Genomic DNA, 22,304 nt, shown 5'->3' on the forward strand with positions numbered 1-22,304 from the left:
CTATCCTCGATTTTTTTTCTCTCTGCTTTCGATTTAGATATTGAAAAAAGATTCTTATCGAAGTATTGACAAGATTAAAACTGTTGGTTCTACTTATATGGCCGCCGTTGGTCTGATACCTGAACACCGAATACCTGATAAAGATGATGCGATTGCCGCTGAATACATGAGCCTATTAGTTGATGTTGTTTTCGACATGAAAGATAAACTTAAGGATATTAATGAAAACTCATATAATAATTTTATGCTTCGAGTGGGTCTCAATGTTGGCCCAGTTGTGGCCGGTGTTATTGGAGCTCGAAAACCTCAATATGATATTTGGGGTAATACAGTTAATGTCGCAAGTCGTATGGATTCAACAAGTTTACCTAATCACACTCAATGTACTGAGGATGTTTACATGTTACTTAAAGATTATCCTTACACCTTTCAATGTCGTGGAACTGTTAATGTTAAAGGAAAAGGCGAAATGACCACATACTTTTTGATTGACCGTCAACGATTTGGTTACAATGGTCGAGCCAATTACCTTCCTCAGGTGTCTAATTTTGATAATGAAAATGGTTCGGGTACCAATAATAATAATAACAATAATAATTCAAGTAGTGGACGAGAGACTAGTGAAAATGGTTCAATGTCCAGAGCAATTAAATCAGGGCGACATGGATTCAATGGACATGAATCAATAAATCAATCCAATGGTCCACGTCCACTGGTCGGAACCGGGGGTTCAGATGATCAACAACAAGGAAATAATGATGTTAATACTCAAGCGAAAATGTTGTTACCCGGTGGACAATCAGGAAAATACTCAATTGAAAATAATAGCAACTCTAATTCAAGGAAACAAAGTCAACAACAGCTACAAGGTGCATCTACATCGTCCATGGATGAAATTGATTCTCTACAATTTGCCGCTATAGCGAATCTTAATCAAGAACTAATTAACCGAACCAAGGCTAATCTCAGTCTATTTAAAAGGCCTTTACCTAATCTTCCACCCACAATTGAAGAATCTCCTAAAAGTGATATGATTTCATCTGAAACTTCATCTCCAATGCTCAAAACTCACCCAAATTTGTGGGAAAATCAACAAAGACACTCTATTGATATTGGACCATCGTCTTCGAAAAATGTTCCAACCACATCTTCTAATCATCATCATCCATCATCAAATGGTTCATCTTCCCAATCGGCCAGAAAACTTAACACAACAACAATTCACAATCAAACCTATGGGGACTCATTTGACTTAACAGAACTTAATTTACTTAATCCAAATCGTCTTCAGGGTGAAAAACCCGATGTGACAATAATTAACATGCCAAATGAATTGTCATTACACAACCATAAACCTTTTGCTCGTCCATCTTCCGGTGATGGATCTTCATTTTATCAGATATCATCTTCCTCATCTTCATCTGAGACTTCATTATCTCCCTCTTCATCTCCTTCTTCAAGTTTATTTAATCGAGGTGATAATCCAGATGATTCTGAACATTGTACTACTAATTGTAGCGATGAAGAAGATGTAAATCCTTCCAATAATCGCCTTTCTAATGATTCGAGTAACTTGAAATGGGTTTATCCCAATGATGTTAATCGGCAAGAAATCAATGCTCATGAAGGAGAGGAAATAGATGTAGATGATTATGATTACGAAGATGATGAAACTGGAAGATTAACTCGAGACGAATCTTCATATTCAATTGATTGTAATCCATCTCAATCAATTTCTTTCAATTCTAAACCTAGGATGGATTCTTCATGTCAAACTGACCCTTCGTTTCTTGTATCAAGTCATTCTCGTCATCATCAACAGCATTCCCAACAACACCCAAACCATTATCATCATAATCATCATCATCAACAATCAAATCATCATCCGAGAAATTCACTTGATTTTACTGGTTCTCTTCATGATTCTAAATCATCTCGACCATCAAAAGAATTAAATACAAATAGTGGTAGACGTCGATCGAAAGCTAATAAAAGATCAGACAATCGTCGAACTGGAACTGCAGTCGGTGGAGTGTCCAGTCTATGGAAAAACGATAAGAAAGATGGACTAGCACCTTTGCTGGGGAAAAAATATTCGAGCCACGAGATGAACCCTAACGATACCGTTACCGATACCGACAATGAGGAAAATGATTTAGAGTCAGATGAATATGGATTAGATAATAATATCGGTTATGCTAAACCAAATCCAATTTCTAAGGTCAATTCCGAAGGCTCCAATTATCAATTACGAAACTCATCTAAGTTACGAAAAGGATCTTTACCTGATTTCAAAAGTACCAATAAGCCGATCGCTAGTAACCATTTTGATAATAGTGTTAAATCAAATCGTCCAAAGATGCATTCATTTGATTATTTTGATGAGCCAAGTTCATCAAAATCTCATCATAATGCTAGAGATTTAAGTCCATTAATTGACCATCATTCACCTGAATATAATAATAAAGAGGATGGTGATGATGATTACAATTTATCTGAATCTGGAGCTGTTGGATTTACTAATCAACCTGACGGACATTCACAAATTGTTGCCCAAATGATTAAACCTGATTTATTTGAACATTTAACTCATCATATGCCAGAGAAATCACTTTATTCTGTTAATTATATTGGAGAAAAGGGTAAATCATTCAATGTTGATAGTTTAATCAACTCTCCAGTTAACTCACCAAAATTAATGGAATCAGGAGCTGTTAAAAAACAATTTTCAATCGAGGATCTTAATGACATCTCAACGACAAGTAATTCGTATCAAAGTGAGCTAATTAATCTTGATTCGAGTCCGAAGATAAGAAAACCATTGGCTTATCGATTTATGGTTAATCATCAATACCAGGAAGATGATAATTCAAATTCAAGAAGTGACCGGACACTTGGCAATGAAGATGATAATACAGCCTCTCGAACATCAAATTTAACTACCAAAGAATCAGAATTGGAATTATTAGATTCTGAATTTACTTCTGCCCTTGATGCCCATCAAGAGACTGAATTTGATGTTGATGATGAGGAGAAGACTCAAGGAGAAAATGTCGTTAGTGATAACGAAAGTGGTGAAATTGATGAAGATGAAGCTCCAGATGATGAGCCAGGACTTGATGTTGACGAATCAGAAAATAGGGCGAACGTTAATTGTAATATTGATCTTGGAGATGAATGTGAAGGAGATGATGAAGATGATGATAATCATTTACGACAAGTTGACAATTTACTTTTAACTCGAACCAATGAGATACGTAAACAAAATGCTGAAGCAGCGAGTGATGCTGATGATGAGAATGATGATCGAAATGAGATTAACAATGGACGTCGATTGGGACGAATCAATAATAAGCCTGGAATTGGGATAAACAATATTCCATCACTTCCGGTAATTAATGATGGCCCTGGAATCATGAGTGACGCTAATTCAGTTTGTAATGATGCTGGAAATGAAGGTGACATTGATGATACAAGTTTATCTTCACGAGCAAGTTCAAGGATTTTCAATGAATGTGATCAATGTTTTGAAAATAATTATCAATCTGATTCGGAAAACAATCAACAACAACTCCAACAACAAGAACCAGATCAACATAATTGTATCGTGATTCCTAGTCCAATGTTAAATCACCGAGATGTTTATGATTGTGAGGCTTCAAGTGATTTCGAGATTAATTATTTTAATGATAACAATTTACCGTATGCAAATCAATCATCTCTTGGTGGACAATTAGGAGATGGACCTCAATTAAATAAGCAATTGGTTGCAATTAGTAACGATAATAGAGCAAATAATTTACTCAACTGTCTTTCAGAATCAAATACAACAGCTAATTGTAATAATTTACTGATGAACAATTATGACCCAGATAATGATGATCATTTTAATCAACTGGAATATGGTAAATTAAATGGTCAACCATCACAACTGGAGGAGCAAAAGTATTCACCAAATCATAACGATAATAAAACTCAAGTTGATTAAGTTGATCATATTAATACTTTGTACAGAATCACTTGATCATCATCTTCCCTTTTAATCACCAAAATTGTGATTTATCATCATACTCACCAAGAAATGTTCATCAATGTGCCAATCAAGTTGAAGTAATTTAACAATTAGCTTAACGGAAATCTAAGGTCTAAAACAAATTCATTCTAATCATCATTATAACTTCATCTCAAACGATAGTTTAAATCATTATATTTATAATTGTCATTGTCATTTGATTCTCATCAATCAATTTTTTTATTCCAAAACCTTTTTGTTTGCAAGAAAAAAAAACTCAAACAATTAGCATAACAAACAAATGTAACAAAAACTGTTTAATCAAATGATTGCAACAACAATTTGTGAATCATTGCCTGAACATCAATAAGACTGAATAAACATACACAATTAATAAATTGCCTAAAGGTAAATTGAAACCTAATTGACTCGTTTTCCATGATTGAACATAATCTTGACTCAGATTAGATTCGTGGTTCAAATCTGCGCGTCAAAATTATGACACAAATTTTCATTCGATTGACTTTTTAGAAACGAAATCTAATAGAATTAGTATTCAGATGTAATTAAATGTTCGATAAGCTAATGCCGTGATTATCGTTCGTGAAGGTTTGAAAATTTGTGACGGGAATCGAGAGCTCGAAAAGATTGCCCAAGACCTCAGTTAGGCCTCTACGGGGATGAAGTACCAGTTGCAAAATGAGTATCGACAACGATAGAGCGAGGATCAATTATAGCTTTCGACTTTTGAACTTAGCACCGAAAGAAATGAGAAGGATAATTAACTCAATTACAAAAGTTTCTCATTACATTAATGATAATTGTAACAAAGAGTAAGGAGCAATTACTCTTTGATTGTAATAATTAAGAAAATTGTCCCAAGGGGCGAAATGTATCTTAACAATTTACTTATGATTACGATCCAGACAATGATGGTCATTTTAATCAACTGAAATATGATCAATTAAATGGTCAACCATCACAATTGCAAAAGTATTCACCAAATCATAACGATAATAAAACTCAAGTTGATTAATATTTCTGTTTGTTTAATCAAATGATTGTAACAAAAATTTACGATTCATTACCAGAATGACAATAAAACTGAATAGATATCGTTAATTGTGAGACAATCAAGCGCTTCGGGCTGAATGAATTTCGCGCCAACAAATGCGAAAGAGAAATAATTTCCCTTACCTTTTCTCTTTCTTCTTCTCTGTCTGAGATTATCTGATCAAATCGATCACTTTTGTTTACTTTTTACTTTGAGAATTTTTTTAATCAATTTCTTAATCATTTCTTTGCTCTTATTTTGATTAATTTTTATTTGTTAATGGACATTTTATATTAATCAAAGTTTCTTAATACGAGTAACAATAAAGTCTCATAACTGTTTGTAACAATTGTGGTTGATAAAGAGGTTTGTTTATGTGACATTAGGTGAGTTTTTTTGTCTTTGTCAGAAATTTTTTTCTACCTTTAATTGTTATGATTAATTCTTATCAATTTATATCCAATTTGTGTTGATAGGTGAATAATTGAAATGCTTTGCATGGTGTTGAATTGTCTCCCATACTGACAGTTTTGGAGTAATCAAAGTATCTGTTGTTGAAGTTGTTAAAGATCAGCTGATCACTTTTTTTTTGGTCTTTGTGTTTTGTATTCAAATATAAACGCGATAAGTTAAAATGGCCTGGAATAGACCTGGAGGTTCAACGAATAATTGGCTCGATGACGTTGAAGCTACGGCCAGTTCATCGGTTGATGATTATGTTTCTATTCAAAGACAGGCCATTCGGGAACAGGACAAAGGATTGGACACTTTGGCCGATATAATTTCTAGACAAAAGTCTATGGCAGCAGGAATTGCAACTGAAATCGATGTTCACAATGAAATTCTTGATGATATTACCGATGCCATGGAAGATACTAATGTACGATTGGTTCGGAATACTCGTAACATCGCCAAGATATCTCGTAAATCGGATACATGCTGTTATTGGGTCATAATTGTCCTTCTTCTTATCGCCATAATTGTTATCTCTTGTCTCTAATTTTTACCAAATTGATCCTTTTCTCCTCACTAATCAAGTCTTTTCGTTACTTTCTATCAAAGAGTTTATTTTCGGTAAATTATATTCAAATCAATGCGACCATCCAAGTCAAGAAAATCATCATAATCCAATCATTTTTTTACTTCATTCAGTGTTTTCCAATTCTGATCAACTGTTTGAGACTCTAGACCTTAATTTTTATTGACTAATTTCTAACTGTAATCATGTTCCGTTATTCAATCACTATAAACACATGATTATAACCTCAAAAAGTTTCAATTTTCTGTCTTCCGTCAAATTACCGCTACAAATTATTCTACATGATTTTTGTTAATTCTAATCAAAATTCTATCATGTGTGCGATAATTATAACACATCTTTTAATTATTATTCCACAACTGAATTGTTAGTTGAGAGTTTCTGATTACATTCAGATAATATTTCTAATTTCTCAGCAGAATCATTCATTTAATGGCCAATAGCTTCATTTTGACATTCGAAACCCGAACGTCATAACCACTATCGATATGATCTGTTAGGTGATCACAAAGATGATCAAGATGACAATTTACTTTTAACTCGAACCAATAAGATACGTAAACAAAATGCTTCGAGTGATGATGAGAATGATGATCGAAATGAGATTAACAACGAAAGTCGATCGGGACGAATCAATAATAAGCCTGGAATTGGGATAAACAATATTCCATCACTTCCGTTAATTAATTATGGTCTTCCTAGAATGATGAAAGATCCTAATTAACAACTTGTTAAATGAGATCGGTGATATGTTACTAATCAAATTAGAGAATCGAGAATTGATCAAAAATCTTTAATTCAGTTTGTTAATCTCTTTTTGATCCTGTTCTCATTTACAATTAAGTCTAACACCAATTTCCAACTCAATCAATAGAGAAAAAACAATTAAAATAATTTCTCGAAAATCTCAAGCCAATTCTGATTCGATGCCGAGAAAAGTTGGAAAACTTTTGCCATTGGAAGAGTTGAACCAATTTGATTTCGATTAGATTTAAATCGTTAACTGTTTTTCTTTGGAACAATTAAAAAATATCTAACTGGATATCGAATAAGATGAATGTAAGAAAATAAGAAAACAAGTTGATCAGATAATCTAATTAGATATTAATTGTGAGCTGATTGTCTATTAGATATCGTTGCTTGTGAGAAAGTCAAGTGGTTTGGGTTAATTAAATTTGAAAGTAGTCAAAGTGTAAGAAGATACCAGATCTTTTAATTTTGTAATTATAACTGGTTGATAATAATTTACAAGAAAGAAAAGGTCCAATTTGATTAACAGGCGAAAATGGGGAAAAATTAAAGGTACAATTTGATTTTGAATGTTGTTGTGTTGTCTACTTTTGGTGAGATGGTTTGGCTTTGAATGTACTGTTTAAGGTTAATTTTAAATAGAAATGAGGAAAATCTGCAGAATTTGGTGATAATTATCAAGTTAATCCAGTTAGAAAGAGACATGAGAAGAATGTGGATAATTAAATGGATAAGTGTCGAAATTGGCTCTCATGTCACTGATGAGACGTATAAGTTAAAAGTATGAAGAGTCTGGTTTCCGAAAGAAAATGAGAAATAAGGTGAATGTGATTTTCTCTAATGAAGAGGTTGAGGGTTAAAAAAGATGGATTGAAAGAGAAAAGAAAAAAAAGCTCCGAAGATGAGAGATGAAAATTTCAATGGCTGATGTTTGTTATGACTTGAGAAAAGATGAAGTTAATCAGTTAATATTAATCTTCTCCTCATTCATCTTCTTTGTCTTGAGCTTTATCATCGTCTTTATTTTCTTCCTCTGACTCTTTTACCGCGTCTTCTTTGGCTGCTTTTTTACTTGGTCTACCAGCTCTTCGAGCTGTTGGGGCTGATGCTGCTTTCTTTTTGGGCGCTGGTTTAGCCTTTGGTCGACCTCGTTTACTTTTAGATTGTTCTTCTTCTTCTTCATCATCAGTTGACGCAGCTCTTTTTCGTTCAGTTTTGGCGCTACTCTTTTCACTGTTTGCTTTTGGTTTTCCTCGACCACCTCTCTTGGGTTTACCATCATATTCCTCATTTTCAGCCTTCTTTGCGCCTAAAGCTTGTTCTTTCATAGCATTAACAGCAGCAGTGGCCGCTTTCCTTTGACTTGTTCGACTTCGAACTGGTTCTACCACATCAACAGGTTTCTCATTAGAAACCTCATTGTCTTGCTTTTCAATCTATTGTTGAAATAACAAAAAATATCCAAGAATAAAAATTCAAATTACAACGGGCGAAAATAAAAAATGAAAGAAAAAATAACATGAAGAACAGGCAAAGGGAAAAAGAAAAAAGAATAAAATAACCATGAGAGAGAAAGAGAGAGACACAGAGAACGAGAAAGATGAAGAGATAGGAGCGAGTAAGAGGAACAGTAAAAAAAAGACAGAGACACATAGAAAAGATAGAAAAAATAGAAATGAAAGGCAGAGAGGGAAAAGAAAATGAGAGAAGCATGAATACAAATAAAATGTCAAACTTGCGAATCGAGGGAATAAATAGAATTCCAATTGATTAAATTAAACTGTGACTTACCTCGTCTCCTTTTACAGAATTTGTCAAAGCCATGATGATGTTGGAATTAGAAATTTAATTTAATTAAACAAATGAAGAACAATTCAATTCAATTGTGAATTATAACCAAAGAACCAGAATGAGATTGAGAAAACCAGAGATACTTTACTCTTGAGTATCGATACTCCATCTTCGATACTCGATACTTTGTGATGGAGCTTTCGATGTTTCCACCTCGTTCAACGGAGAGCGAAACAAGTTCAGTTCGAGAATTTCAATGGTTTGAGATTCCTTTAATTGCCATCCAATGTTCTCCACATAATTAATTCAATCAGTAAATTCCAAGTAACACTCACTTGCACGATAATATCGATACTATTTTTCGAGTACAATACTTTCGATCAATTTTCATTCCAACCAATCGGGAAGCGCGATTTCAGTGGCTCCATCTGGTTGAGGTTCTTTTAGATTCTTTCAAAATATTCACCGGGAAAAGTTGAACAATCAGAATGAAACACTTCGAGAGCTTTTATTTAATTGTCAACCGAATTGCAATTGATTGATAATTATTCTAATTAATAGATTAGTAAGATATTGAAAGACTAAAAATTCACGACGATTAACTAATTCAATTGTAGTAGTGAACATTTTTGTAAGTTTTCACAATGAGTTTTCAGGTGAAGTAATCAACTAATCAACTAATCAACTTTGATGACTTGTAATTAATTGTTGTTTATTTATTTCAACCAATTAACAATTGGAACAATCAATCAGCTGCAATTTAGTTTGATATTGTTTCTCATTCTATTATCATTTTGTAAATTACAAAACGATTAATCAATTGATTGGAAAAGTTGATTATAATTACATTGTCTTCATAGATTGATTAGTCTAATAATTTCAACAGAATTAAAGTTAATTGTCTTTACAATTAAAGATTTATTTACATGGCCATTCAGAGTCTCGAATGACAATTTATATTGATAAAATGGAAACTGTAAAATAAATGTCTAGTTAATTACTGTTATCAATTAAATCCACTGTCATTAACCAGAAATAATTAACTGTCGATATTTGTGACATTTAAGATCAATTAATTAACCATCTTAATTGATAAAGTGGATTAGTTTACACACACGAGATCAAATTGATATTCAAATGATTAGTTAAATTTTTGTTTTATTCCTTTATCAGTGAATACAATTAACTAATTGTCAGTCCACTAAAGATCATATAAAAAGATATCATCAAGAAGCTCTTGTTGGTCACTTGGTTGGTCAGTTTGGTCATTTTTCACTGAGAAAATGGATAAGCACCAATTATATGAATAAATTAAAATACAAGGAACTAGAATAATCCAAAGTAACAATTTTGTCACTCGAATCACGAGTCGGACAGTCCGACAGAAAATCGTGAACTGCCAAAGGACGAAGGCCAGAACAGTACAAACGAAAATAATGACCGGAATCCCGAAGAACGGAAACATAACAACAATTAAGAGTAAACACAATTTAAGAATCATATCTAAATCAATAAAGAAAATCACCTTACCAATAATCTTAAACAGTTAATTGTAACCAAGTAACAATCAATACCTGATCAATATTCAAAACGATTAAGTAACGATTTTAAATTCCAACTCATTTTAAATTATTGATCAAATTTCCTCGATTCGATTGTTAATCTTTTGGCACAAAGTTCACATCAAATGTTAAAAATCATCGTAATCACATTTCTCATTAGTTCATCTTTCATCATTCTCCAACAATTAGAATCAAATTAATTGTTTCCATTTGAATTTGGTTATTTTTCCCTCGCAATTCAAACAGCTGAAGTTGAAGAAAAATTTTCAATCCAATTGACTCTTTTGATTTCATTTGATTGTTTTGTTTTTTCTTCTTTTTTACAATTTTCTCAATTAATTTAATTGTTTATCTGTGTGTTTGTTTGGTTTGATTGCAAATGATTAAGAATAACATCAATGTCTGATCATATTGTTTTCTTTTGGTTGCTCGTTGCTGCTTCATTTTTATTCTTAATCTTGGTCTATCTTATTCATCAACAATTTGTCGGAATTTTATCACCGACGGATCATATCATCAAATAGAACTTTTTTTTCTCGATAATTCGCCTTCTCTTCTTATTTAATTTGGACCTTTTTCTACATATTATAGTTAATTAGATGACTCGACATGCGAGGAACAACACAGCCTCTGCCTGTTACACTTACCATGAACGGCAAAGAGACACGGCGAACAGTGGGTATGGAACAATCCGAGAGCGATTAGCTAAGGACTCAATTGGTGATTTCGATGCTTGTTGTTTGACACTACAACCCTGTCGAAATCCAGTTGTCACGTAAGGCCTGAAAATCCAAATTTCAATCGTCAAGATATTTCTTTAAGTCTTACCATTTTACGAAATTTTTTTGCTGTCTTCCCTTTTTTGCTTTGTTTACCTTTTCTATATCAGCCCAAATGGATATTTATTTGACAAAGAAGCCATTTTGGAATATATAATCCATAAGAAGGCTGAAAATGCTCGGAAATTGAAACAATATGAGAAGGAAAGGAAACGCCAAGAAATGGAAATGGCTGAACTTGCCGACGCCGAAGAGCAAACAAAGGCTGAGAAATTCATCAACATGGAAAGAGGTTTAATCAATCCAAACAAATCTAATCCTAAAAGAGATTTAAATCAACCTGGAACATCAGAAGAGAAATCCGTTTCCAATATGGCCGCTGGTTTAGAGAAAAAGTTACCAAGCTTTTGGATTCCATCGTTAACACCCAAAGATGAAGGTAAAGAATCAGTTAAACCACCAGACACAACAATTACCTGTCCAATGAGCGGTAAACCATTGAAAGCCAAGGATCTAATTCCAGTTAAATTTATTCCAGTTGACCCTAATTTAACTCGAGAACAACTGATCACCAAACAGGTAAAATGATTAAGAAAATAGAAAATTCAATTCGAATTTGTGATCATTCATTTTCTCATCTTTTTCTTTTCAGGAGCGATATTTATGTCCGGTAACTCGAGATGTTCTCGGTAATTCTGTTCCATGTGCCGTTCTCAGAACATCGTGAGTTTCTTGTCGATAGCAATTATGGTCTTCTATTTTTCACCGGTGATTTTAATGTTTGATTTTCTTTTTCAGGGGAAGTGTTGTAACCATGGATTGTATTGTGAAAATTATTCGAAAAGATATGATTGATCCAACCAATGGAAAACCTCTTAAGGATAAAGATATTATTCCACTTCAAAGAGGCGGAACTGGTTATTCGAGTACAAATAATCTCGAATCGAAGATCCAAAAGCCCGTAATGCAAGCATAGATTGTACACCAACATTTCGTCCTCAATTGTAAATCATTTGAAAATCTCCTAAAACACAAAACAATTAAACTGAGATTGGAACGATAATCCAATCTTGTTAATCCTCAACCATTTCAATACTCGATGTAATATTGAACAACTTCCGGATAATTATTAGAATACATGAATTGATAGTTATTAATTTTATTCAGAATATTATTATTTCAGATTGTTAATTACATGGAATCACAATTAGTTTGATCAGTTTCATACATTTGATTAACTCCAATGTCGTATAAAGTTTTTTCCAATGCACTTCTTACACTGGAATCAATGGTTCGCTCTCGAGATAAAACATATCCAAGGACTGAATTAATTGTGAAAGATGAAAGATTTTGAAAAGAAATTAAGTTAATTGTTAGCTAATGAAACTTTGATCAATTAATTTACTTACAAACTTGAACATATTGAGAAATTTGATAACAACAAGCGACAGCAGCATAGTTTTCATAATCAGTATCGACAATCCAATAAGATGCTGGAGGTAATTCTAATTACAATTAACAATTATCAGTGATTAATTTGAGTTGATTTTTAAACGAAAATATTAATATAAATATTTATTGGTACTTACGAGGATCTAGAAAAACGGCAAAGTAATTAGGAATATTTGGCAGAATTTGAGTAGCGATTAAAGTTGTTGCTGTTTCATGTCCACTGATGGAGAGAGAAATTAGTTAATCAATATGATATTATGATCACAATTAAATTGACTTACGTATTATCGATTCCAGAATTGGTAATGTTGATTCCACCAACTGAATTAAGAACATAATTAGCAGTGTTACATCTTACTCCATCTTCGTGGGGAGTTTGTGATCGTTCAATTTCATACCAATTACCAAGATACTAAAAGGATAATTAGAACCGCAATCACAATTAGTAAATTTGGATAGTCAAGGTTAACAATTAACTTACCTTGTTAACCTTAAATCCTTTTTTAGGTGGGTATGGACTCGGACAACCTGGACCTTTAATTATAAGGGCGAAACTTGAAGAGACAATTAAAAGTACAACGGCGATAACTTTCATTTTTAATTCTTTAATTAACTACTGATTGACTTTCACTAATTAACAGTCAATTGGTTGGTGGTTTTTTCCATCGAAATGCAATTGCTTATATACAACTAATCGAAGAACTAAATATGATCGAAACTTGTTCTCATTTTTGAAATTGAATATTATTAATTTCCACTTGAAAAATCAACTAATCAACAACTAAGAACTAATCAAATTGCCAATTGCGATTGAATCGTAATCTCCCTCCCATGATAACTCAATTCCAGTGAAAAATGATAATTGATCAGATTCAATATCTTAGCACAATTGTGATGATTTATTAGATTAGAGAAACAACAAATGTTAATTGTTTATGATTACATTAAATTTAGATATTGTGAATACTGTTATTTATAGTCTTTTGATTGGTTCATCTTCACCCGATTGTTCAGTTCAGCGTAACTAAAATTTTATCGTCCATTAGATGATCAGTATTGGAATCATCCAAATATCCAAATCACCATTAACTTTAACATCTATGGTTCAACGAACGGCGAGCGAGTGAGGACTCAGGAAGTAACAGATTCTTATTTGAAAATTCGAAATCGTTTAATTATTCTAGTAGGCACATCTAAAAAATATTCATAAATGCATTGGAATAATTCAATGTAATTATATGCGATTTTAGATTTTCCAATCGTCGCTGTTGTCGTCCGTTCAACGGAGTCCGCTGCGTCCTAGATGTTAAAGTTAATGGCGACTTGGGCTTTTGTTGATTGGCTTTTGTTTTCTAGGAGCAATTATTCTGGTTAAATGATTTACAATAAGAAAATTCAAATTTTGAGAAAATTATACAAACAACCAAACCAAACATCCAAACAACGTCGATCAAAAACTATCGGGTGACCGAAAATAAGTGAGCATCTCAAGAATGATAGGTCCTAGAATAAAGTTTCAAACGTCATTGAAAGCGCCATTGATCAAATATAAATGAGTAATTTTTTCAAAATTTTCGAAGCTCAAATGCAACTGTGGTTCTTATTAAAAGGCCGAAATCGCGATTTTCTCTATGAGAAATTTATAATGGGAAAGTTAAAGAGCAATTTTCGTTGATTTCGGCCATGTTGGATCTCAATAACCTTACTTCAGATAATGATGAGCTTAGGTATATAAGATAAAGGGTAAAAAAGTATAACTTTTGACCAAAAATTTTGAGTCCAAAGTCAACCGTTCGCTTTTCAGGCCACTCGATTTCTCGAGAACCGTGCGTTCTATAAAAAAAGCCGAACATTTTTGGACTCAGCGTCAAATTTACTTTCTTAAATGTATAGAAACATGAGTCCAAAACTTAAGGTTCGTGAGATGCTCACTCATTTTCGGTCACCCGATACATTACAATAATTAAATGACCAATTTAAAATTTTCAAAGGTTTAAATAATCTTAGGAACCAAAGGAAGAAGGCAAATTATTAATTAATTTTACAAATCTTGTTAGAATTTTGTAATTAAAATCAAGTTTGTATTACTTCAAAAGAAAGAGTGGATGAAAGAAAAAAGAATAATAATAAATAATTAATTATTACTGATCATATTAGTTGGGATGCGACCGACTGATTTATTCAACCGAGATAGAAAAATTCATACAATTAAACTGAAATTGGAACGATAATCCAATCTTGTTAATCCTCAACCATTTCGATACTCGATGTAATATTGAACAACTTCCGGATAATTATTAGAATACATGAATTGATAGTTATTAATTTTATTCAGAATATTATTATTTCAGATTGTTAATTACATGGAATCACAATTAGTTTGATCAGTTTCATACATTTGATTAACTCCAATGTCGTATAAAGTTTTTTCCAATGCACTTCTTACACTGGAATCAATGGTTCGCTCTCGAGACAAAACATATCCAAGGACTGAATTAAAGATCAAACATTTTGAAAAGAAATTAAGTTAATTATTAGTAACTTTGATCAATTAATTTACTTACAAATTTGAACATCTTGAGTGATTTGGTAACAACAAGCGACAGCAGAATAGTTTTCATAATCGGTATCGACAATCCAATAAGTTGCTGGAGGTAATTCTGGTTACAATTAACAATTAAGAGTTATTAAAATCAGTTGATTTTCTAGTTCCAAACAATGGAAATGATAATCAATTGTAATCCATAGTACTTACGAGGAGCAAGAATGACGGAAAAGTAATTAGGAATATCAGCTCGAACTTGGGAAGCGACTAAGGCGATTGCTGTTTCATGTCCACTGATGGAGAGAGAAATTAGTTAATCAATATGATATTATGATCAAAATTAAATTGACTTACGTATTATCGATTCCAGAATTGGTAATGTTGATTCCACCAACTGAATTAAGAACATAATTAGCAGTGTTACATCTTACTCCATCTTCGTGGGGAGTTTGTGATCGTTCAATTTCATACCAATTACCAAGATACTAAAAGGATAATTAGAATCACAATCACAATCAGTAAATTTGGATAGTCAAGGTGAACAATTAACTTACCTTGTTGACATCAAATCCTTTTGTTGGTGGATATGGACTTGGACAGCCTGAACCTTTAATGGTAAAGGCAGCACTTGAAGAGACAATTAAAAGTACAACGGCGATAACTTTCATTTTTAATTCTTTAATTAACTACTGATTGACTTTCACTTTAAATTGATTGATAGTTTTTTCAACGAAATGCAATCATTTATATACAATAAATTAACGAACTAAATATGATCGAAACTTGTTCTCAGTTTTACCTTGATTGTTATTAAATTTCCACTTGGAAAATCAACTAATCACCGATTGAGAACTAATCAAATTAAGTCAATGATAATCTCTCTCTCTCTCTCTCTCTCTCTCTCTCTCTCTCTCTCTCTCTCTCTCTCTCTCTGATGATAATTTAATTACAATGAAAAATAACAATTGATCAGATTTAATATTTTTATGATGATTTATTAGATAAGAGAAACAAAAACAACAATTAATACGAATTAAATTACAACAATATAATTGTTTATGATTATATTAGATTTAGACAATGTGAATATTGTTATTATTTTTAGCCTTTTGATTAACTAGTTCATCTTCATCGAGATTTTTTAATTCAGTGTAATTGATATTTTTATTGTCTATTGAATGGTGAGTTTTTGAATGTGATTTGATTGATGAATCCTGATGATGTGGACTTAAATTAAGTTTAATTGGATGTTTAAACTGTAAATAAATGGCATAGAATATAATTCCAATGGAAATTGCTGTATAAATATCAATTGGAATGGAAAATAATATCCAACACAGGCAAGCGATTAGAATCAATTCAATTGCGGAGGCAAAGGTTTTCAGGATCGAATTAAGTTTCTTCAAGAAAATACTAGTAACGATACCGGAAGCAGCATTATTGATTATCACAATGATCACAGTTGGTTTGAGTAGAGAGACGAAAGAATCAAGATTGGGATACTTTGATTCGGTGCCATCGAAATAGATTAAAGCGACAATATTGCAAATAATTGAATCGATGTACATGAAAATATTGTGCATTCCAATGTTCAATTGAGCTCCGGTGATTTTAAGCAAATATTCATTGAAAACACCGGCGACACAGGAACAGCTGAGCTGAAAGAGTAGAAGAAGTAAATTCTGAAGAAAATGGCTCAATGTTATTGGATTTGACTGATTTGATCCATGAGATCCTAAATTTTTGATTACACATCCAGTGGTTAAGACAATCAATGAGAACCATTGCCATTTGGTTAACTTTTGACGAAAAATACTTTGATAGATAATTCCAGTAAGTACAACTCTAAATTGTAATAATAAATTGTATGTTGTTGGATCAAAATTACGAAGATTAATATAAGTTAAATTGTTGTAACTGCAGTAGAGTAACGATGGGATAAAATAGAGAGCCAAAAGTTTTATATTGCTTTTCAGATCAATGGTAAAATCTTTGATTGAGCTATTTTTCAAGTACCAACAAATTGATGTGATTAATTTAACAAATTCGGTTACCAGAACTGCTCCAATTGTACTGTAATCATAAGTATTGTCCGATGTTTGCGATGATTTCATGAGAATACCTGAGGAAAAGAGAGAGAAAAAACAAAAGCAATTATTAGTAATCACATAGAGAAATCATTCATTTAATCAGCCATTCAATTGGGTTATTCCTTCAATGGATAAATTAGTAGAATTTAATTTTCTATTAGTAGATTTGTATCTCTACCAAATTGGTCTACTCATTGACAATTGAATGGGAATCTCCATTGAGTCACTTGGATTTTCAATACTCCACTGGACAGGGAAAGGTAGAAACAACTGATTAACAGAATATTTAATTACCTTGAAATACAAAGAGCACAATGTAGGCAATGAATGTAATTGTAGTTCCATGATCAGGGAAAGTTTGATTAAGATTTTTACAGAAACGCTTCATGGTGACAAAAACAATTCTCTCTCCAACCCAAAGACTTCAATCAGGTACCATATTCACAACCTTATTAGATTATTAGCTCACTTATTTCTCTTTGTTTAATCAGGATCACAGATTAGTGAGAAACAAGATGAGTGTAAAAGGTAATAAGAATTAATTAAATAGAATAGAAAACATTTACATGTTCTATGTAATTTCCATTGAATTAATTTTCAATAGAAAATGAAATGTTTACATTGTAAGAGAGTAACATTGAATTTCTAAGAAAAGATCACAATAACAATTAGATGATCGAAAGATAATCTTCACCTCAAGTAGAAGATTAACAAGTGAACATGATCACAATTAACAGAACAATTAGGTTAATACAATGAGAATTAAATTAGAATATCAGAGACATTGTTTACTTTTTTCTCTTCTCTGGTTTGATGAAAAAAAGAAAATGAATTTTCCGCTTTTCTTTTTTTCCATCACGTGACTTATTCGAACTCCACCCCTGCGAATTAGTAAATTGTTCACAATTAACATCTAATTGTGAGGTAATTTCTCATCAATTATTGTTCTATTTTCTTGTGTTAAATTTTATTACAATCGATTTAATTTTGATTCGACTTGGAATTGTATCAATTTCGTCTGTTTGGTTTGATCGAAATAAAAACTTTTGATTCGATTTTTTGATTTTACGATTTTATGGATTAAATAAATTTAATGAAATTTTGATTGCTAAGAATATCAATTAATTTTAAGGTAAAAAGTGAAATTTAAGTACAGTATTCACACTAATTTTATGAAATTGTTATTATGGAAAATAATTGTTTTTTTCTTCTTTAAATTGAATGGATACAATTGATTTTAAATTAACGTTAATAACAATTGAAACTGTGAAATTAAACAACATGATTAAGTGTTTAGATAGAGAATTAATCACAAGGAACATAAATAGAGTCAATTTATTTCTGTTTTCTGTCATTTGATTCAATTCTCTTGCTGTTAACACTTTCAACAACAGAATCGGATTCAGCTAAACAAGAATCCGCTTCAGAAATTGTCTTTGAATTAACTTTTTGGATTAGCTTTCCTCCTCCATAGCCCACTGCAGCCGACCCGATGGCCGCTAGGATGCCCACTTTTAGACCCATTATCGCTCCGACAGGACCACCGACACATCCTGCGACAACCGCACTCGTTACAGGGACAAATGCCCTTTTAAGTTTCGCAGCCTGAGGATGAAAAAAAGGGTTAAAAATCAAATTAAACGATTGAATTACAATTAAAGGTGCTTATCCGAACCTTGGACAAATCTCTTGTTCCCTGAGCCATGCTGACCAGAGCAGTTTCAATGTTTGCCTCGATATTGTCAATGGTTTCATCTTGTTCCTAAATCGTGAATGGATAGAAATTGTAAGGATTACAATTGATTGAACAAAGGAAAAAATTAACTTACCGTAACCAAATTAGCAAAAGTTCTCATGGTTTCATCGAGATCACGAATGTCTCTTTGTAATTGTAAATACGAGTCACAGATCCGCTTCTTGTTTTTTATATCTTCAATTAGCTCATGTTGTAGCATTAATTGTTCCGATTGATTGTCAGATATAACAGGAGTTTCTTCAGTATTTAAGTCATTTGGTGCAGTATTTATGATCACTTTACGATCAATTAGATTGGCAAAAGATTCTTTCGAATGTGAAACTCTTAATTTAAGCATTTGAACCTCGTTGTAAAGATGTCCAGCCTCAGGTAAATCGATCCAAGTGGATTCAAAATTTTGTAGATCTTTAAGCAGAATGTCCAATTTTTTCATAGTATTACTACTTTTAAATGTTTCCTTTCGTAATAATCGAGCATCTCCAACAATATCAATCTAATTGAGAACAAAGAAGAAGAAAAAACAAAATGTAATTCAAATTAGCAGAATAGAAAATGAGAAGAAAACAAAGAGAATACAAATTACCTTCTCAAATTTTCGAGAATGTTCATCCAGTATATTGATTGTCGATTCAATGGCTTCATTAAAATCGTTAAGTTTCTTCTTAATTAGTGTAATTGATGAAATTGATTTGACTTGAGTCATGATTCATCCAGAGAATCACAAACAAACCATAGGCCTTTTATATAGGGAAAATAAAGCGTCGAGATCCAAGTGAGTGTAATTGTCTGTTTGTCTTTTTAACAATCAAATTAGAATCTCCAATAAAACAGTAAACCAATGGTTGCAGAACAATTAAAGAAAGTGTTACAATTAATATTAATCAGCTGGTTAATAAAGATCTATAATAAACCATAATGAAAAGAATTACAATTGATAGAAAAATTTTGATTTTCTATTGAGAAAATGACAAATTCAATGGATTAGATTAACTGATTTAGATTAGGAGAGGCACAAATTGACATGACAAAGGCACAATTAGAGATGATGATGTGATCAAGGTGAGAATAACAAATGAGTTAATTGTTAATTAAAAAGAAAATTTCACAAACCAAGTAAATTGAATTTCAAGAGATAAACAAAAAGAAAACAAAATAAATGGTAAACAAGGAAAGAGAAAGAAAAACAAAGCGAAAATCAGCTGATCGAAAATAACATTTCTCTTTAATGGAAATGTAATCCGATGATTCATCTAATTGTTTATTCTTCTCATATTTTCTATTTGATCAATTTTAATTCTTCTCGTGATAATTAATCTAATATTTTCCAATTTCCTTTGGATTAATTTACATAATTTGTTTTCTTCACAAGAAAAAAACAAAAATTGTTTACTTATTATTTTCACTTTATTTCAAATTGGAAACAATTAGATGGTAATTAGATTGTGATCATTTCTTTCAATTTAGATTAATTGGTCTCAGCGATTTAATTGATTGATTGACTTTAAAATTGAGAAATGAAATCGATTTACATGTAAGGTCACAACTTGGAGTTGGAGAGATTGATGATGATGAATATGAGGATGAGAGGGAACAAAAATACACCATTTTATACAGAATTTAAATTGGAGAATAGAAAAAAAGTGTTTGAGAAGAACATTAATTTATGATGATGATGATGATGAGAAATTTCATGAGTTGAGATATCGAATGGACATTTCTTGGGTTGATGGTTGGTCAAGAGTGTTTGTTGCTGCCGTTGAGGTAATGGACAATTCTGAGATTGGTTTTAAGCACTTGGGTTTTGAGATCAGCCGAAGGTTAATCCACATTGATCACATCGTTTTCGAGCTGACATAAGACAACATAAGACTCCAATTGGAAACCAGCATAAAGCAAGAACCCAACATAGGAATGGAAAATCAGTAATCAGTGTGCCCTGAAAGTGAATAGAAGAAAACAAAACAAAAAGAGAAGACAATTAGTGATAGATGACAAAAGAAACAAAATCCATTGAAATTAGTCTAATTTGTTGGAAAAATTTGTCAGGCCTTGAAAAGGTTTATAGAGTTTGACTATTTGTTGGTTATTGACAATAAATATAAATCAAAGGGAACAACTCAATCAACTGGAATCAATTAATGTTAATGGTCGTATAAATTGTTAATCGTAATGATCAACTATCTGTTAGCATACTTGACATATTGGACAGACATCGTTCATCATGATAGGAAGATTTAAATTAGGTTGCTGGTTAGTTGTTGTAGCATTTGGTGTTGATAGATTAGCGGGTGACCTCAAATAGTTGGTAGACTGTCTTGGTATAGATGATAATGGAACCGAAGTACCAGGAATTGCAGATCGGTTTTCCAAGTAGGGTGGTGGAGGGCCTGAGCTAATTGCTAGAGAGAGAGAGAGAGAAAAAAAAAATCAACCGAAAGAGAAGATTAAACAAAGAAAATAGCAAAGGTTATTTAGAATAGAAAATTTTTCAAACCTTCTAAATAGCTTGGAGGTGGCTTATCGTTTCCATACAGATCATCATAACTTGGAGCATTAGCTGAGCCTCCAGGAGCTGTGGTGGATGAAGGATTCATCATTAAGTTGATAGAATAAATATAAATTTAGAATAGAAAATAATGGTCAAATTGGAGCACATTAATTGCGATATAAATAAAACAAAATGGATGTCACTTGATGGTAAATATCAATTAGTGGAAAAGTGTTGCTACATCAACAGAGTAAAAGTCACCACTAAACTGGAGTAAATTGTTTAACAGAATAACAATATTTGCTTGGCAATAATATTAAACAGGAACAATTAAAAGTGAAAGGCCTTCAACAAATGACTACAATTAAATTTAAATACGATGAAACAAATAAAGGAGAGAGAGAGAGAGAGAAAAGCTAAACAAAAACAAGAGAAAAATAGAAAAGTGTAAAAATCAATCTGATTGTTTATCTTCAATTAAATGAATGTTGATGTTTAAAGAATCACAATAAACAATTAAATAAATGAACAGATAACATCATAGATGATAGATGATAATTGTCACCATTAAATGGACACCAATTAATTGTAATTACGAACACAATTTAGAAAGAAATATTTTCACTCCAAAGTGTTGATTCTGTTGATGAACCAGCTGAGAGAGAGAGAGAGAGACAAAAGTGAGAATGAGAATTGAGCATCTCCATTGACTCACTTTGCTCCCTCAAGAAGCAGCTCCTTTATGGGGAGTCGACTCACCTTTGAATGATTAAGAGCAATTAACAATCAAGTTAATCAATCAAGATAATTCAGTTATATCAAAGTCGAAACAATTAAGGTAAACAAATGATTCATTTTGTTCAGAGGAAAAACAATTAACTTTTATCAATTAAAAAGTTTGTTTCTTTTGTAAATTGATTAACTTTAATTTCTCGATTTTTTTTTCTCTCTTTTACAATTAACTAATTCTCATGTTTCCCATCATG

General features: G+C 32.0%; 9 protein-coding genes across 10 annotated transcripts in view; 3 read left to right on the forward strand and 6 right to left on the reverse strand.

Annotated features, from left to right (window-relative positions):
• Positions 1-4,436, forward strand: part of LOC128397080 (Ca(2+)/calmodulin-responsive adenylate cyclase-like) — a 36,709-nt gene extending 32,273 nt beyond the window's left edge. The window contains exon 9 of the mRNA XM_053357750.1: positions 38-4,436. Coding sequence (XP_053213725.1) covers positions 38-3,988 — 3,951 coding nt within the window. The 3' untranslated portion in view covers positions 3,989-4,436. The remainder of the gene's footprint in view (positions 1-37) is intronic.
• Positions 4,437-5,256: 820 nt separating this feature from the next.
• On the forward strand, positions 5,257-6,338 carry LOC128397110 (syntaxin-8-like). Its single transcript, XM_053357789.1, has 2 exons — positions 5,257-5,452; positions 5,543-6,338. The coding sequence occupies exon 2, from the start codon at positions 5,701-5,703 to the stop codon at positions 6,064-6,066; it is 366 nt and encodes a 121-aa protein (XP_053213764.1). The 5' UTR covers positions 5,257-5,452; positions 5,543-5,700; the 3' UTR covers positions 6,067-6,338.
• A 960-nt stretch (positions 6,339-7,298) lies between these two features.
• Positions 7,299-8,805, reverse strand: LOC128397107 (nucleolin-like). The gene is made up of 2 exons (XM_053357786.1): positions 8,647-8,805; positions 7,299-8,291 (listed from the first exon to the last, which is right to left on the reverse strand). Exons 1-2 carry the CDS (start codon positions 8,677-8,679, stop codon positions 7,839-7,841), a joined length of 486 nt encoding a protein of 161 aa, XP_053213761.1. The 5' UTR covers positions 8,680-8,805; the 3' UTR covers positions 7,299-7,838.
• Positions 8,806-10,480: 1,675 nt separating this feature from the next.
• LOC128397096 (nitric oxide synthase-interacting protein homolog) lies at positions 10,481-12,197 on the forward strand. 2 transcript variants are annotated; one of them, XM_053357775.1, is made up of 5 exons: positions 10,481-10,983; positions 11,098-11,426; positions 11,526-11,566; positions 11,640-11,710; positions 11,786-12,197. In XM_053357775.1, the coding sequence occupies exons 1-5, from the start codon at positions 10,808-10,810 to the stop codon at positions 11,961-11,963; spliced, it is 795 nt and encodes a 264-aa protein (XP_053213750.1). In that variant the 5' UTR covers positions 10,481-10,807; the 3' UTR covers positions 11,964-12,197. The 2 variants fall into 2 exon arrangements, with proteins under 2 accessions (XP_053213750.1, XP_053213749.1); XM_053357774.1 differs by having other exon boundaries at positions 10,483-10,983; positions 11,098-11,566.
• On the reverse strand, positions 12,131-13,108 carry LOC128397104 (apolipoprotein D-like). The gene is made up of 5 exons (XM_053357783.1): positions 12,921-13,108; positions 12,721-12,851; positions 12,577-12,659; positions 12,397-12,492; positions 12,131-12,309 (listed from the first exon to the last, which is right to left on the reverse strand). Exons 1-5 carry the CDS (start codon positions 13,032-13,034, stop codon positions 12,179-12,181), a joined length of 555 nt encoding a protein of 184 aa, XP_053213758.1. The 5' UTR covers positions 13,035-13,108; the 3' UTR covers positions 12,131-12,178.
• Positions 13,109-14,750: 1,642 nt separating this feature from the next.
• The window catches only part of LOC128397103 (apolipoprotein D-like), an 83,503-nt gene continuing 75,949 nt past the window's right edge, over positions 14,751-22,304 (reverse strand). Inside the window, exons 2-6 of the mRNA XM_053357782.1 lie at positions 15,539-15,685; positions 15,339-15,469; positions 15,195-15,277; positions 15,004-15,099; positions 14,751-14,929 (exon numbers count right to left, since the gene is read on the reverse strand). Coding sequence (XP_053213757.1) covers positions 14,799-14,929; positions 15,004-15,099; positions 15,195-15,277; positions 15,339-15,469; positions 15,539-15,652 — 555 coding nt within the window. The 5' untranslated portion in view covers positions 15,653-15,685 and the 3' untranslated portion in view covers positions 14,751-14,798. The remainder of the gene's footprint in view (positions 14,930-15,003; positions 15,100-15,194; positions 15,278-15,338; positions 15,470-15,538; positions 15,686-22,304) is intronic.
• LOC128397091 (UDP-galactose transporter senju-like) lies at positions 15,959-17,937 on the reverse strand. Its single transcript, XM_053357768.1, has 2 exons — positions 17,369-17,937; positions 15,959-17,106 (listed from the first exon to the last, which is right to left on the reverse strand). Exons 1-2 carry the CDS (start codon positions 17,460-17,462, stop codon positions 16,058-16,060), a joined length of 1,143 nt encoding a protein of 380 aa, XP_053213743.1. The 5' UTR covers positions 17,463-17,937; the 3' UTR covers positions 15,959-16,057.
• On the reverse strand, positions 18,239-20,150 carry LOC128397095 (syntaxin-17-like). Its single transcript, XM_053357772.1, has 4 exons — positions 19,414-20,150; positions 18,904-19,323; positions 18,750-18,836; positions 18,239-18,679 (listed from the first exon to the last, which is right to left on the reverse strand). Exons 1-4 carry the CDS (start codon positions 19,531-19,533, stop codon positions 18,410-18,412), a joined length of 897 nt encoding a protein of 298 aa, XP_053213747.1. The 5' UTR covers positions 19,534-20,150; the 3' UTR covers positions 18,239-18,409.
• On the reverse strand, positions 20,296-21,990 carry LOC128397108 (brain protein I3-like). The gene is made up of 3 exons (XM_053357787.1): positions 21,325-21,990; positions 21,024-21,229; positions 20,296-20,766 (listed from the first exon to the last, which is right to left on the reverse strand). Exons 1-3 carry the CDS (start codon positions 21,425-21,427, stop codon positions 20,638-20,640), a joined length of 438 nt encoding a protein of 145 aa, XP_053213762.1. The 5' UTR covers positions 21,428-21,990; the 3' UTR covers positions 20,296-20,637.

The sequence above is a fragment of the Panonychus citri genome, unplaced genomic scaffold (genome assembly GCF_014898815.1).
Source record: "Panonychus citri isolate SS breed McGregor unplaced genomic scaffold, ASM1489881v1 Contig00028, whole genome shotgun sequence".
In the NCBI taxonomy this organism is placed as follows: domain Eukaryota; kingdom Metazoa; phylum Arthropoda; class Arachnida; order Trombidiformes; family Tetranychidae; genus Panonychus; species Panonychus citri.

What these genes read in the sequence shown, in the direction of transcription:
- LOC128397110 (XM_053357789.1), top strand. Translation starts at nt 5,701, where the DNA reads ATGGCCTGGAATAGACCTGGAGGTTCAACGAATAATTGGCTCGATGAC.
- LOC128397107 (XM_053357786.1), bottom strand. Translation starts at nt 8,679, where the DNA reads ATGGCTTTGACAAATTCTGTAAAAGGAGACGAG. An exon ending in ATTCTGTAAAAGGAGACGAG is followed by an intron (nt 8,292 to 8,646) that starts GTAAGTCACAGT and finishes TTTCAACAATAG; the next exon opens with ATTGAAAAGCAAGACAATGA.
- LOC128397096 (XM_053357774.1), top strand. Translation starts at nt 10,808, where the DNA reads ATGACTCGACATGCGAGGAACAACACAGCCTCTGCCTGTTACACTTAC. An exon ending in TGTCGAAATCCAGTTGTCAC is followed by an intron (nt 10,984 to 11,097) that starts GTAAGGCCTGAA and finishes TTTCTATATCAG; the next exon opens with CCCAAATGGATATTTATTTG. An exon ending in TGTGCCGTTCTCAGAACATC is followed by an intron (nt 11,711 to 11,785) that starts GTGAGTTTCTTG and finishes TTTCTTTTTCAG; the next exon opens with GGGAAGTGTTGTAACCATGG.
- LOC128397104 (XM_053357783.1), bottom strand. Translation starts at nt 13,034, where the DNA reads ATGAAAGTTATCGCCGTTGTACTTTTAATTGTCTCTTCAAGTTTCGCC. An exon ending in AAGGATTTAAGGTTAACAAG is followed by an intron (nt 12,852 to 12,920) that starts GTAAGTTAATTG and finishes TTATCCTTTTAG; the next exon opens with TATCTTGGTAATTGGTATGA. An exon ending in TGCCGTTTTTCTAGATCCTC is followed by an intron (nt 12,493 to 12,576) that starts GTAAGTACCAAT and finishes AATTGTAATTAG; the next exon opens with AATTACCTCCAGCATCTTAT.
- LOC128397091 (XM_053357768.1), bottom strand. Translation starts at nt 17,462, where the DNA reads ATGAAGCGTTTCTGTAAAAATCTTAATCAAACTTTCCCTGATCATGGA. An exon ending in TGTGCTCTTTGTATTTCAAG is followed by an intron (nt 17,107 to 17,368) that starts GTAATTAAATAT and finishes TCTTTTCCTCAG; the next exon opens with GTATTCTCATGAAATCATCG.
- LOC128397095 (XM_053357772.1), bottom strand. Translation starts at nt 19,533, where the DNA reads ATGACTCAAGTCAAATCAATTTCATCAATTACACTAATTAAGAAGAAA. An exon ending in ATTCTCGAAAATTTGAGAAG is followed by an intron (nt 19,324 to 19,413) that starts GTAATTTGTATT and finishes GTTCTCAATTAG; the next exon opens with ATTGATATTGTTGGAGATGC. An exon ending in GAACAAGAGATTTGTCCAAG is followed by an intron (nt 18,680 to 18,749) that starts GTTCGGATAAGC and finishes TTTCATCCTCAG; the next exon opens with GCTGCGAAACTTAAAAGGGC.
- LOC128397108 (XM_053357787.1), bottom strand. Translation starts at nt 21,427, where the DNA reads ATGATGAATCCTTCATCCACCACAGCTCCTGGAGGCTCAGCTAATGCT. An exon ending in ACCTCCAAGCTATTTAGAAG is followed by an intron (nt 21,230 to 21,324) that starts GTTTGAAAAATT and finishes CTCTCTCTCTAG; the next exon opens with CAATTAGCTCAGGCCCTCCA. An exon ending in ATGTCTGTCCAATATGTCAA is followed by an intron (nt 20,767 to 21,023) that starts GTATGCTAACAG and finishes ATTCACTTTCAG; the next exon opens with GGCACACTGATTACTGATTT.